The 16334-nt window shown below is 30.5% G+C and overlaps 1 protein-coding gene across 2 annotated transcripts in view; it reads left to right on the top strand.

The window, feature by feature from the left end:
• The window catches only part of LOC145314340 (uncharacterized), a 336127-nt gene that overhangs the window by 261500 nt on the left and 58293 nt on the right, over window positions 1-16334 (top strand). Inside the window, exon 1 of one of the 2 annotated variants that reach the window (XM_080154216.1) lies at window positions 14503-14602. The exons of the other annotated variant lie outside the window; for it this stretch is intronic. Within the exon in view, the coding sequence (XP_080010342.1) occupies window positions 14584-14602 (19 nt within the window). The 5' untranslated portion in view covers window positions 14503-14583. Of the gene's footprint in view, window positions 1-14502; window positions 14603-16334 lie in introns of those variants that run through there. 2 annotated transcript variants of the gene reach the window in all.

Genomic DNA, 16334 nt, shown 5'->3' with positions numbered 1-16334 from the left:
AATGTATTTAAATGGACTAGAATCTATATCTATAAGATATAAATTGTTCAGTGCTTTAGTGATAAATTTCGGCAAAAAGTTGATTAAAAACCAAAATAGTTGTTTTGGCTCAGAGCTATTACCAGGAGCTGACGTGCTTTTCATGGAATTTATGCAATGTTTAAATTCTGCAGCATTAGAAAAAGGATTAGTTAATGATTTAATTTTAGGAAAAATTTTGTCTAATGAAAGGTCATATTCATCCAAGAGTTGTTCTAAATTTGAGCTAGGCAAAGTTTCTGGACTTACAATGTTGGCATAGTTATTGGCAAAAATTTCAGAAATTTCTTTAGGACATGTAATATTTTTACCATCAATTTTAAATTTATAACTTTTTGACCTAGTTTTCCTAATGTGCCTGAATGTATAGCTATTATTTCCGCCGTCTGACTGAATTCGTTGCATTATTTTAAATTCTGAGTTTGAATATACTAGAATTTTAAAATATTCCTGTTGTTCTGTTTTAATATGTGTGATTTGTTCCGCTGTTATGCTGCTTGGATTGCATTTGATTTTGTTGATTAGCTCATCGATTTTTTTCTCAAAATTTTGGACTTTTTCACAATTTGCAAGTTTATGTTTAGAAAAGTATTTATCATGTTGTTTTTTTAAATGAACTATTAAGTTAAAAAAAGCAGAGGTTTCATGATATTCAAGATGTGAAAAATCTAATTCATTTTCTAGTAATGTTGGATTATTGAGATAAAAATCCTTGCTGTTTGTAATTTTTCCAGGCTTAGCATTATCTATGAGAAAGGATATTGTTTCTTTTTTTAATAAATCAATAAAATCTGCTTTGTTGAATAAAAACGTCTTCCACTTAGGTGGACTATAAATAAATGGCTTTTTAAGGAAAACAGTTGCATGTTTATGGTCAGAGAAACTATTGTGTTGAAATTTGATAGTTGAAAAGCCATCAATGTTAGTAAAAAAATGATCAATTGTACTAGTATGAAGCTTTCCATTGCGTAAGGCATGCCAGGTGAAATCTGGTTTGCAATTTAGTTTTTCTGTTAGATCAAAAAGCCTGAATTTTTCAAGAACTTTAATTAATTTTTTTGCTTTTGTTATGTGATTTTTGGACTGAAAATCGATATTGAAATCGCCATACAGGCAAAAAGAAACAATATTCTCTCTATCCAAGAATTTTTCAATGTTGTGTAGCACTTCTAGACATTCTCTTATATTATTAGGTAGATAGACTATTACATTGTTTATGACCCTGTTTTTTAAGTTTAACTTAACAAAAACGGCATGTTTAGAATGAATAACATGAAATGAGTTAAGATCTAAAGTTTTGTGTCCATACAATAGTATGCCTCCATTAGTGTTGCTTGTTTCTCCTACATACTGAATGTGATTGGGTAATTTAGGGGTTTTTTTGTCAGGTTTTAATTTTGTCTCAAGTAATGCATACAGCGTAGGGGTTCCATAATTATTGTAATAGTCTAGCTCCTGAATTTTGGATGATACTCTGCTTGTTCTGTAAGATCCATATGTCTGCCCTAAAGAGGCATTCAGGCCTCTAACATTTCCAAAAACAATGTTAAAGCTAAAATCATCAGTCATAATCTAAAACAAATAGAATTAAATATATATATACAAGATATGGGGGGGGGGAGGGGTGAAGCACACCCCAGAAAGGGTTATAGAAGCCTAACTTCTATTTTTCTTTGCCTGAATTTTAATTAGTCTATGGCTTCAGACCAAGCCAAATACACAATTGTTACCTAAAAAAAAACACCAATGAAAGATTTCCCGTACATTTGACATTTTTAACACTTTGTCTACAAATTATAGTATGCAAGGGTTTCTTACTATCATTATCTTTTAATAAAAATAGCTGTAACGAATTGTTATTATTTGCCAAAAAAAATTAGCTCTCTATTATAAAAATAAGGATGTTAACTTCTACAAGGGTAAGCTCTAAATACATCAGAAAGGGTAAGTGAACAATAACTCTTGTAGAGTGTCAGAACTTAATAGTTGAATGTTATTTTTTAAGACTGAATTTCTTAACTAATTTGGAATTCCAAATAAGTAAATGTACGTTCTTACCATTTAGGATTTGATTATAGAGATGCTACACTTATAATATTGTAGCTATAAGTCATTATACAACAAGGATGACAACATCTATAACAGCGAAGCTCTGAAACGGTCATACAAACAGACATTAATACTTGTATAGTGTCAGAACTGAATAATTATAGCATAAATGTATAGGAGTCAAAGCAAAAATGTAAGTAAATTTGTTGAAAAAAAACTGCTTGATTCAGGACAATGTTTATGGACATATTTACATTTTTAGGACTTGATTATAGAGTTGCTTCGCTTATTATATTATACTTTGTTGTCCCAGGAATCAATATACCAAATATCAGATCAATCAGATGATAAGTTCACATAAAAATTTTTTGCTAAAAAAAACCCAAAACAATCAACATGTTTAAGATGGACGTACGGCCATATTGGTAATGATTATAGAGTTGCTCCGCTTTCTAAATCATACCTAACTACTAAGGGAATCACCAAGCAACTTTGAATCGATAGGACAATTCTAACATGCCTAAATTAATGGAAAAAGCTATCAGTGACGGACGTACGGACGGACCGACCCTAATTATAGAAAAGCTTCGCTTTTAAAAATGAATGAATAGTTTGTTATTTTATGTGAATATAGATAATAGTTTTTTACACATCTGAGCTGAGTAGGGGTGTGTTTGGGGGGAATGGGACGGGGTGGGAGGAAGAAATTTGTGGGTAAGTTTGATAAGGAGATTGGAGGATGGGGAAATTACTGTTATAACTATAAATATAAGGGTCTGAAATAATCCCTGTGTGAAGAAAGCTTGGAGTTGTAATGGGAGGAGGGATTTGGGATTGGGTAAAACCAGTTGGGGGGTGGGTTGGGGTACATGTGTTGTTGGGTAGATGGTTTGATGGGGTGGGGTTGTTGTAATTTGGCTCGGGTAGATGGTTTGAAGGGGTGGAGTTAATGTGACTTGTCCCATTTGTAGCTGGTTGGAGGGGGAAAGGAGGGGGGATTTTAGGCAAAGTCTCATCTCTCCCTTTGAAAGCTGAAATAAAAGAAGAATTAGGTCTGGGAATTTTTTTGCCCCTTTCCTGATTGATATCTTCTCTTTGTAGCGGCCTCTTTGAAGGAGATCTAGTAGTCTCTCTATTTTGTGTACATCCTGTGTTGTCCATGCTCTTAGCATTGTCTCTTTGCTCTTGTCCTGCCAGCTTATCTGAAATCAAATTATGCAGGGTTATTTTGGGGGGAGGAGGAGGAATGCCTTCGCATGCCTGGATCTTTTTCACATGTTCTTTGATTAAATCGGCCAGGGATGGGACTTGTTCTGAGTTTTCTTTGGCAGAAATCTCGGAGCTAAAAAAAGAAACTGTTTTACACTCTTTTGTTTTGCTCCATGAACTGTCATTCCTGCATTTCACCTGATAAAGAGGGATAATTACATTATCTGATAAACAAAAGTTCGAAATACAATATTTGGAGATTTCGTTGTTGGCCTTCAGATTGTGTAGGATGCTAGTTGTCTGTTTAACTCTGCTTTGTACGTCTGGAAAACCTGAAAGAGAAAATTGTATATTAGGCTGTTGAAGTCCATTGGCCTTGCACTTGTTGCGTAAATAGCTGACGGCCTGGCTTCTGTGAGTTTCAGAGCTGAAATAAATGTTAATTGGGTAAGATGTATGTCCTGAACCATTTATTTTGGACTGTAGTTGGACAATCTTGACTATGCTAGAGCTATTGCCAAATACTTTAGCGATGGAATCAAAATGTGAATCTTTGAATTTCCATTCACTTTCTAGCACAGATATTCCTAGGTCAGATACATTAGGGATGTGAGCGGATGCACCAATTCTGGCAAGCAGGGGGTCCAGTGAGTTACTGTTTAGATTTTGTTGTTTAGGATGTTCTTGAATGTTCAAAATTTTTTTCACTTTTTTCACTTCCATGGTCGATGCTTTGTTCTTCTCAATGTTATCAAGAAGAGCTTTGTTAGCTTTATTTTCTGTTTCAAGTTTAACAATTCTGTTTTCGAGATTTTTAACTGTTAGTGCCAAAGCTTCAAGCTCAGCATTTTTGTCACTTTTAGTGTCATTCGTTTTGTTGTTTTCACTGTCCATGTTCATTAAAAAAAGTCTTTCCTCTCTACCGAAAAGAGGCATTTAGGTAAAGAGGGGGGGGGGGGGTGAGCTATTATAAAAATGAGAATTCTGGATTAAGTGGCAAAAAAAAAGAATTCATATATTTCAGATGGGAAAGGAGTTGTTTAAGTTAATAGAAAAAAAAACTGCATTTAAGTTAAAATTGTTATGTAAGATGTATTATGATAAGACAGGTGATAAGTCAAATGTAGGGGTATTTAACCCTTTATTCACATAATTTGAATATCGGTCAAATATCACACTTCAAGGACATGTTTCTTCCTCAAGGTCACAATTGGAACTGAAGAATTTTATACACGGACTTATTCTATACTCTATACTATAAAGGTAGGAAAGGGAAACAAAATAAAGGGCATTCTGAAGGGGGTGGGGTTAAGGGTGGAGGGAGGGTTATTTGTTGAACTTACCTTTAGCTTTAGTTATATTTTGTCTTTGATCAAAGCATTATAGTGAAAATTTTATTTTGAAAAAATACGAAAAATTGTGAAATTTTTAAAATGCATAAAAGCCTAAAAACGCTTTGACTCATGTGAAGTGACAGATTTGTAAAATAGATTTCCCGCATTTCTTGTAAAATTAAACCTGTGAAAATGATAGCAAAATATGAAAATTAAGTCAAGCGAATATATGAAGGAAATATGTGTAAAAATAAACTGAAGATAAGAAATAGAACTTTTTTTGTTGCAAAATGTTCTCTTTTTGTATTGCAAAATATTTATAATAAAATGACAACATCAAATTAATATATTTAATATGTGTAAAAATTACTTATATGAAAACACTCTATGAAATGTAAAAAAGTAAAAATAATTTTTAAAACTAGTTATATCATTACTTAGATATAAGACTGATAAAATGTAAAGCTCTCGCTTTAAAGAAAAAAATAACCCCTTAAAATCATAAAACACACCATTTTTTAAAACTACCCGAAAAGAAAATAAATTTAAATTTCGCGTCGTGTCTCCAAACCATTTCAACGGTTTTAAAAATGAGTCATAGCACAAGAAAGGTTTTTAAAAATTTGATGTACTATAGATAAGTTAAAAAGATCCTTTTTTATTGCGACGTTTTTTGAACATAAAATTTTTCATTATTTTTCAAAATGCTTTTTGTAACAATGAGCACTAAAAATTGTTCTAGGAAGATATTAAAATTTTATTTCATAATTTGGTATTAAAATGTTGAAGATAAATCTAAAATTTCAAATTGTATAACCTAATCTCATTTTAAGCATTTTGTTGGGTCTCGTGCAAAAATTACAGGGATTTTTACATCAAGGAGAAAAAAGCCAAGAAAAATGGTACCCTCCAAAAAAACAGTTATCCTTAAGCATCCTTTTATATAAAGTAGTAAAGTTTTTTTTCTTTTGGAATGAAATTTTGCTTTAGGAAATGTTAGGTATATATTTTTGGATGGTTTTGGGCTATTTAATGTGAAGTAAAGAACTTATTCTTTCATTCCCTAGATTTTTTGGTTGAAGTTTTTCTTCATTTTCAAGACCCTTTTTCTCAACCTGTTAGTAAAAATATTGCAGGTTGTATAATATGACTAAGAACGCTTGACTTAACTTACTTTCAAAGTCTTGGGTGCTTGAAATTAGAGACCTCAAAATTTGTTCCTTTCAGCCAAGAAAATTAAGTCGATTATAAAATTGTATTAAACCTTCAAATTAGGTACACTAAAAATATATGTTCTTTTTAATCTTGAAGCTTGTAATTTGCTTAAAGAGCATTTTTTCTATTACTTTAATTTAAGTAAATAATGGTTTAAAGATACTATGACGGACGTAAAGACAAAAACCTAATAGTTACAGAGTAGCTTCGCTCCTAAAAATTATAAAATTGCTATTATGAAGTAGTCACTATATCCAAATACAAAAAAAACAAGGACAAATATGGAAACAGCTGACAAAAAGCATTTGAAAGGTGTTTAAAAGGAATGGCTGTCAAGTGAACAAAATTGATATGATATGTTCTCACTTTTTATTACAATTTTGGAACGCAATAAAAAGGTTTCACTACTACTTGCTCGTTTTTAGGCTATATTTTTACAAGATAAATTAAGATTGAGGGCATTTTTGGGTCTTAAAATTCTTTAGCCGCGTCTATAATACAATTAAGCTCTTAACTTGTCAGTTTTCTTACAGTTAATCTTTTTTTGGACTAAATTAAAAGGTATTTTAGGGCCTAATTCTTTTGCAAAATATTCTTTATGCTTTTTAAGTTTAAAATTAAAAAATGCTTTTTTCATAATATGACATATTTTTATAAAGCTTATCTTACTGTATAAATCATTGTTATATGATGTAGCATGACACAAAAAGGGATTATATCAACCCTACGTAACCTTTTTTAATCTATAAAGAAAGCAGGTTAACGATCTTTTTTTTAGAGGTAGGGGAGGGGGGATGAAATTAATCCACCCCCACTTTCATTTCACCAAGCTAATCTAAAATTGATTAACTTAAAAAATCTTTTCGGTAGATTCTTATTTCATATAAGGATTTTGTGGGGTAAACCAACATGTACATTTATCATAAAATAAGGAAGACAACATACAAAAGTAGCGAAGCACAAACGTATGAAGTGAGTTTAAGAGCAATTTTGTGGTTTTGTGTTCATAGAGAAAAAATCAAGAGGAAAAAGATGTAATGATAAATTGGAAATCATGTGTTTTGTAGCATGAACGGCAGACTAATAGACCAAGTAAACTATATACTGAATGCATATTACTTTAAGTAATCATCACAATAAATTTAAGCCGTCTATATTCAATAGAAGCTCCAAAATTATTCTAGACTGACATTTCAAATAATAAAGTAGCTTTGCAACTAAAAGTAAAGGCAGAATTTATCAAATAGAAATTAAATTTTCTTTCATTTTCCTATCCAATTATCTCTGTAGCCTACCTAAACATCCATATACCCCCTAAGTAAGTTTGTAATATAATGTATTAGGTACAAGGTGTTTTCATAATTTTATGAAAATCATGAAGGGTGAAATTTTATAGGTAGTAGACGGTGATATGTACTCTGAAAATTAAATTATCTTTGTGTTCATGAATAACAAAATAATGTAACTAAAACTAAAATATTATTTTTTTGCTGGCAGTTAACTCTAATTCGCCAATTTAAACATAATTTATCAGCCCCGGTCTTAAAATTAAGAGAAAAATTATCCCTTTAGCTGAATGATTACATGAATGATATCGGCCTAACGAGTTCTATGCTTTAATATGATCTAATGTGAAACAATCAAAACAATTTCTGAAGATTTTCAACAAAACTTTCCCGAATTTTTTTTTTCTCTCGATATTATTAAAGATCGCAGCTAACCTTTAATTAGGTTTCTTCCGCATGCACCTAATTATGAATTTTAAAAGCCTATTACAATAACTGGCCGTAAAATTTTTGACGAAAAGGTGTTTTATTTCAGTACAGTCAAATATTTATAGTATTTTTATAACTAGTTTTACTTGTGTATATATAATTGTCCTTGTTAAGGCGTAATTAAAAAATTGCAAGCAATCAAAATTTTCTTTTTGTCTAGATATGCAACAATAACAAAAATGTTGAAGAATAAAAAAATGCTTAAATTACACGTAACAATTTTTCTAAGAATCGTGAGAAAGTAAAAATAAAAAAGAATAATAAAAACCTGGAGCATCTTAGCGCATTAAAGGATAAGAATAAAAATCCTTATTTTTTGCTTAATTCGTCTTAAACAAGTGCAATTATAACCATAAGGAACAACAAGAAGCATGGCAAAGTTAAACAGCAAACCATTAAAATATTTTTTTTATCATAACATAATTTTTTGGATGGTATCGTTGATAAATTACGCCAAATGACATTTTTGTAAGATAGTACATGTTGTATTGACGGACGGAAACATATCCTATTTATAGATATGCTGCGCTTTCAAAACTTCTTATTTTTTGCCCAACTCTTCTTTAATATAATCTATTGTAAGATTGGATAATAAACATTCAATTCAAATTGTGGGGAAAAGGTTTAACAAAGGGCCCTGGCTTGGCCCCCACAAAGGGGTAAGAAAGGAATTAAAAGCTTTGAGAAAACTTTCGGGAGTCATCTTTAAAGGGAAGCTATGTTTTTATAAATATTTTTCATAAATATTATAAATATTTTACACTAAAGTAATTCAGTCCATTTATATGACAGACCGATAGATCAAGAACATTTTCGCAAATCGTCTAAAACTTAACGAATTTTACAGTTTTAAAAAAATTGTGAACAATTTTTCACTTTTAGGAACAGGTTGTCAATATTACCTCTTTCTTTTCCTATAACTTATTATTTTGCTGCCCTACTAATTGACACCAAGTTTTGAAATGCTAAAATAGAGAAGTATCTCTTTAAATTTAGATAAAAAGAAAATTCTCATCATTGCTGTTTAAAGCTATTAACAAATTAACAATGATCTTCACCTTTTTTTCATTGTTAATTATTTTGTGTCTACTAACATTTAGCTTCATTTAAATCTCCCTTTAAGCTACTTATGGGGACAAATTCTTCTTTGTTACTTGACGAAATACTTAAATTTTTGCCATGATGTTGGTCTAAAAGTGAAAATAGTTCCTGGAATCTGCATTTGCACACAGTTTTTGCACTGTGGACTGGTTTTGGACAAATAATAAAAGCATCAAATTTGGATTAGTAGTTGAAAAGCTTTGGACAATACTAGTTTGGAACCAACCAATCACAATTCAATTAAAGTACCTATAATTTTTGACCTATCGAAAAAGAAAACATGTTTTAACCCATAGTGCGTAATGCTACTAGATGCAATGGCATAGCATTGCTCTCAATTGCTCCCAAACTACAAAATTGCAGAAAAAAAGGAAAGAAGTTTTGATTAAAATATGATATCATTATAACCTTTTGCATGTAGAGTGGTTACTTAGATCTTAATTAACACACAAACACGTATTCTTCACAGTATGTTATTTTCCAGTGTTTTATTTGTTAGATTGCTATCCATTTTCCCTGAAATTTAATATAAGAAGAAATCGATTACATAGCTAGCAAATATTTCAGGAAGATAGGGATAAAAAAAAACCAACGATTATTAAATCTTTTCCTTATTTCTAATTCGTTTAATATCGTATTATTGGGGAAATAAATGGTTGTAGATTAAATTAATCTTGACTGTCCTTCCTCCCTGCGAATATATGCATAAGAGAAACCAACAGCCATGTGTATGTAAGCGTTTCCTTTACTGCAATGTGTTTGTTTTCTGTTCAATTGGTTAGATACATGTTTGGATTTCTGTGTTATGGTTAATAGTTACCCTACCCTTATCTTTTAATATTACTATAAAAAATCGTTATTCACTGTATGGTACTGTTTTTAAAAGACAATTAATTTTTGCGTTGTGAATCTTTAATTAAGACATTATTGAATTTGCTTAACCAATACACAGTAATCAATTAGCGTATCTAACTAATATATATGCATATGTTTGTATTTATTTGTTTGTGTATCTGTTTAAATTTTAAATGAAGGTAGTTTTGCAGGCCTTATCAGATTGTATGACCATATATGACCAGTGTATCCTTATTTTGGTTCCTATTAGCCTGGCGTAAGTGGCCAATTACAAGTTTATTACAGATAAACTTATCAGTTGGCTTCTGCTATTATGATACCCCTTTAGATAAAGTTAATTAAAATTTATTCATTCGAATAAATAGATAAGGATTATTCTTATTATATAAGTTACAAAATGATGTCTGTATTTCTGATTGTCTGTTTATTAAGATCTTGCAAACCGCTGGACCGGTAAAGTAAAGCTCCTGAAAGTTCCAGGAAAGGTTTTTAACTGTTTAATAAAACCTTTGTCCTGTTTTAATCTCTTTTCCTCAATGCTAATACCCATTTTTGTATGGACTTAAAATTATCAATATATCAAAGATAGCATTTTCTTGTAAGACAATTTGGGTCCAAGGGATTGGAAAGAAATATAATTGTCCTTGTTCTGGTTTGTAGCGCAGCTACTATATAACTAGTTACTATTTTGATCAACACTATAGATACATTTTCTAAAGGAGTCCAATTTTTGCACATTTTTAGCTGCCTTACTTGTGGTCTTAAATATCCTTGATGATAAAATATAACGTTTCCTTTAATTAAAAAACTGAAAGAATGAGGTCAAATTGTAAAAAAAAGCCACCCCTGCCATATTAATTAAGTATTCTATCTAGATTTGTTCCTGACACTTGTTTAATTACGGCCATTAATATTTTATACTAATATGTATGGAGATATATATTGGTCATTTCCCCGTTTGTTGTCAAAGGACCAATCCCCCACCCCATTACCCTTTTTATAGAAGCTGTTGCCTTTACGGTGTGGTCTAGTGCCTTCTTTAAACTTACTTAACATAACCTTACATGGAAAAAATAGCTTAAAAATACTTTTTGAAAACCTCGAGAGGTTTTAAAATGGGGTATCACTGGAGTTGTATGGGATTTCGTTGATATATTGATATCAGTTTGAATTAATCAACCCTAATAAACCTATTTCTTGACTTGTCCTAGAAATTTCAGGAGCGAAGCTTCTCTTTATTTGGTTGATTTCAATACTAACTTAAGGCAAGTATTCTAAACTCGTAATAGACTGTTTTGTATTCCTATAATTTTCTTTTTGTTGAAAATAGTTTTGCTGTTACCATAACCTTAACCAAATTATGTACAAATGGACGTTGTCAACCTTGTATTTAAAACCTAAAACTGTAAGTTTGGAAATTTATGGGGGGTGGGGGGGTAATTGACACCCATTATATAATTACCTCACGAATTGCCCTAAAAATTTCTAATTTCAATGCCTGAAAATTCTAGGTTGGATCTTTAATTATGTTATTAAGATTCTTTAATTCTTTATCTAAAACTAGCAGCTACGCCCCCAGAAGCCTCTAGTGGCACTTTAAATGTTTTTGTGTGCAAGTCTTTACGATACCTCTTTATGTGTCGTTCAAGTCTCTCATATATTTAAATTTTTTGATTTTTTTTTTGATTTCTCTTGGGAGGGTGGTGGTACCCTACCCCAAAATAGTTATAAACCTTTCCGGGACCTATGAGAATCTACCCTGTTAAGGAGGACCAGATCGGTTCAGCGGTTAGTGATACAGACAGACAGACACACAGACAAACACAGATCCTGTTACTTTATTATAAGGATATAAATTATTTTTAAAGTTTTACTTAAAGATATATCGTATGGAAATGAATCGATTTTTATAGCATTTTTCACCCCTATAATTTTTTCACCTGTATGTTGTAAGAAAAAAAGCATTTTTCAACTTCAAAGATAATTTTTGTCATTTCATTTCCGCTGAAAGACACTTTTTGCTATTATACTTTATATATATATCTAACAGATTTATGTTTTTTACTCATATAAACAAGAATGACAATATACATAAACATTCAGATACAAAGATATTCGGAGCAAAACTGTCAATTACAGTTTTTCAAATTACTTAATTCAAAATCCTTCAACTGGACGTACTTACATAATACAACGTAATTATAGAGATGTCACGCTTTAACATATTGTCTCTTTTACCTAGGAATCAATATTTGAAGAATTATAAAAAAAATAATGATGGTCCGTTCTTACATGTTTAAATTTGCGAGGAGAGACATCCATACAGACCTAATGATAGATAGACTAACGTACACACACTTAAAATGTATAAAAGCATCGCATTGAAAAACAACAGTTCTAGTACATTAAACCTAAATCTAAGTTTAACTAACCCCTTAACTTCAATATTTATCTTAAACAACAAACAAACATACGACATAAAAGGCAAAGCTTTTTAGATTTGCAAATTTTTCTACTTTCTCCTAATGTGTATGTCTGAAAAAAGCACACTCTGTTATACTGGGTGACATAGCGTTGACATATTATTTTAGTGGTTTATGTCGACTTTTTTATATTTGATTGAAGTAGCTTTAGAGCTAAAATGGATAAAGAATACGTGGATATATTGACAGGGGATAATTTGTCGTTAATTTAGGTTGCTCATATGGATCCCATTTATTGGTCAGTTCGTTCATCCAGTAGGAGGGGAAAGGGTGGGGTAAAGTGTGTGGATGTGGGTATTGTTTTTTTAGCCAGCTGCAGATATCACTTTATTAAATTACAACAAAATCTGGTGTAACATCTATGTAATAAATTATCGATTGCAGCTAACTTTCTTAATATTTGCGTCGATATCACAACAAAATTTGCTATATTCCTAGATTAATGTCGATATAAATAAATCGTCTAATTCTAACAGGATATGCATATTAAGGTTTAATATATGAAGGGCGTACAATAAGGACAACCTAACATAGCCGAAATTTTTAGATCATGTTTTTCCTAAAATAAGATTTATGTTACAATATAGTTCAGGCCAACAAGGTTAGATTTTTTGTGATTTCTCTTAAGATAGGGGTCTAGGAACCATTACTTTTGCTCTACATATAAGGCAAAAGAGTTAATTACCTCGTTAATTACCGTTGATATTTAAATATACCTATTTGGCCGCAATTATCTAATAACTTTCATTATTGTTATTAGGTGTAATTATGTGAGAGTTTTATTCGCTGGCTTAGCAACTTTGGGGACTTTATTGAATTTTGTTTGGATCATTAAGTTCAGTGTCCAAACTTTTCTGCTGCTAATTTTGATAAACAGAGGGTGTAATTTTGTGTATCATCATTGGGGATGTACATCTTATCCTTTAGATCCCTGGATATCAACCTTTATCTCAATTTTAAAGATAACAACTTTATAAAACTCTTTTTTATCTTGACCACATAAATGACAGTAATGTCTAAATTAGATCAAAATCATTTTGAATTTAAAAATATGTTTTCCTATTTCATGATTTCTTTTAATTTTATTTTGACTTTTTCGGTCGGCATTAAATGAATTATGAAATTTTAACAAGAACTAATTTGTCTATTTGCAGCGCAGCAATGAAAAAATCGTTTAATTTACATACATTATTAAATTTAAAATAATGATATTGTGTTAACAGTCATTGTTTAGCAGACGTCTGTACGTCTGGACATTTATTAACTATAGAGAAGCTATGCTACAATGCTACAAATGTAAAATAATTGATTCATCATCTGAAATAATAGGGCGGGGATGTTTTTTCTCTCCCTTCCTTTGTTTTCTCATTTAGAGGAAGAAGCTTTGATAGGGGACATGTATTATGAAAATCAATAATTAAACAGGAAAATATACATCTAATTAGACAATTTCTTTTCCTTATCATTATTTTCATCGTTAAAACCTCTTTTAGAATATTGAATACTAAAATTTAATGTTCGATTTTCAGAATATTTTTCTCCATCCTTTTCCAGGACAAGTGTTTTACATTTTTAGTGGCGCAACTACTCTTCAACTAGAGTATGATAGTCTGTCCTACTGTCCTACTTAATGTTCAATTATTGATTTGGTATACCTGACAAAACTTCTTATGCTTACTGCATGATACTTTGCTGTTTTGTGGTAACAATGTTGTTGATGTATACTAAATTACATTATCGTTCTTGTTCCAACAATTTTGTGTCATTTTATTATAGTGTTACATTTCATACTTTATTATTACTTTTTAATATTTTTTTTACACATTTTTTCTTACAATGAAGGTCGCTTTCATCCGTTTACTTCATATCCAATTTTATATTGTAATAGTTATCGTATTACAGACAGCTTTCCGCGGATATTAAAATAAAAATATAAGATTAAAAACTATTGTTAATTATTATTTTTATTTTAATATTCGTGGAAAATTGTTTGTAATACGATGCTATACATGATTATTCTGTATGGCTGAGAATCGGTTCGATTTCGAAGCATTACTGGAAAATCTATTAATAACAAAAGTCACAAGTGCTTTTTAAAATCCGGTTTTTATGTCTTGTTCTACTATTTTTTATTCAAAACTAACAAAGTTTTATTCCTCTCTATACTGCTACCAAAATAATTATTTTTGACCTTGTGGTTTGGTAAAGAAAAACTACTGCATGATAATGAAAATAATAATAATTGCATAAAAAAGAGAATTTCCATTATGAAACAACAAAAATATAACAAATTGTTATGAGGCATAATAAACACTTTAGTGCAGTACTTCATATTTTTGCTAGGAAGGAGTATTTTTTGGTAAAATTCAGGGTAAATGAATGATGTAAATTAATTAAAATCGCCACGATTTGAAATTTTGGAAGATTTTTTTTACAATTTTGTTATGAAAGATTTCAGACTATTGAAAGATGTTAAAAGTTGCCAAGGAGAGTAACAATAATCCTGGTTGAAGCTAACAGAATATGGGGTGGAAAATGCTAGGCAAACATACTGACATGTCAACTTGGAATAATTATAGAGCAGATTCGCTGCTCTTACAGGGTTTGTTCCTTGTTTCCTGTTTATCTTCTTGTCAAATAGTTAATTTATGGCTTTTTGTACTAAGCATCTTAACCTGTATCACGTATTCTAATACTAAAAATACATTATGATAAAATGTCAAGTTCGAATAAAAAACTGAATATTTCTGGATTTTCTTAAATGTACATGATTTATAAATAATAAATAAGTAATAGGATTGTTGAAAATCCCTTTTGGAGTATAATAAGAATATACACGAAACTATACTACTTTATTTATGGATAAAAGAATAAGGCAACAATCGAAAGATACCCCACACCCACAACTCCCGATGTTTTTAGGGATACATAAAAATATAATTGCTTTAATTGGGCAAGGGGTAAAACTACGGTTAAATAAATATACAACCTACTTTTTCCCAAATATTTGCCAGCTATGATAGTCATAACTACATAAGAAGGTGGATTAAATAGTCATCTATTTGTCTATCTTTTCATTCCTGTATTAAAAATGATACCTGTAGTTGAATAATACCCTAAAATGACAATAGTTTTCCAACTGGAGAAAGCTTGATTTTGTACTGTAATTTTATAAGGTTGATTGACAAAAGTTGCTTGTATTAAAAATATTGGAAAATATCATGACTCACATGTGTAAGTGCATACATGAAACAGGTACAATAACTTTGATTTATGCACAGCTTATAAACAATATGGCAAACTTAGATACATTCAATAATTCAATTTACTTAAAACTTTGATACTTATAAATTATGTTACTTAACTGACGTACAGACTTTCTGATTGTAGTCTCGCTTCAAGAAACTATATTTCATTCAGAGATATATTTGATTTGATCATTTCTTTTATTCATTTTTGCTTCTGACATATCATATAAATCTATTCGCCAAGTTGGCAAAATGTAATTCAAGAAAGTCTTTCACCCGTTACCATTTTGCAAAAAAACTTCGCAATTGAATTAAGTATTTAATATTTTTAAGTTTCTTTTATGAATAGCGCTATTTATTTGACGCCGCTATTTCAAAACTTCATTGGGGAGAGATAAATTTATCATCCAAAGTTCTATCCTTGTCAGAAACCCAAAGCTTGAGTAAAATTAAACGTGAATTTTCCAAATGCATTTCCTGAAAAATAATTGAATTTAATGAATAATTCATTCGACCATCCATCCCCAGGGTTCCCAGGGATAGGATATTGAATAATAATTTAATCTTCCTTACATTTCCAAATTATCGAAGAATGTGGGCAAGTAAGGACTGTAGATTTATTTATATGTCAATTTCATATATTTTCATTCTATGACTAAAAGTGCACTAGTTAAAAAATATATTCATTTAACTTATCCTTTACATCCCTGAACGATTGCTTGTTGTCCGTAAACAACTCTTGCCCATAATCTCAGAGATATAAAGATAGATTTATAAAAATATATTTATAACACTTCCTTTACACCCCCCCCCCCCTCTTACCTCTCCTTGTGTGATCATTTGCCATTGAATTCCCGACCGATTAACCTACCCTACATGCCTGGTAGATTTGCAAACTTTACAACACCACTACTTGAATTTTAAGTGTTGAAAAAGGTTGTGTTTTTTCCAAAAATAAGAAAGTGTTTAGAATATGAATACATTATTGTTTTGGAAGCGTAGTTTCTTTAAAAGTTTAGTTTACTT

Source organism: Acartia tonsa, chromosome 3 (genome assembly GCF_053477335.1).
Source record: "Acartia tonsa isolate MP-2025a chromosome 3, ASM5347733v1, whole genome shotgun sequence".
Classification (NCBI taxonomy): domain Eukaryota; kingdom Metazoa; phylum Arthropoda; class Copepoda; order Calanoida; family Acartiidae; genus Acartia; species Acartia tonsa.
The sequence above is the reverse complement of the archived record's forward strand: the minus strand, read 5'-3'. Positions and strand labels throughout refer to the sequence as shown.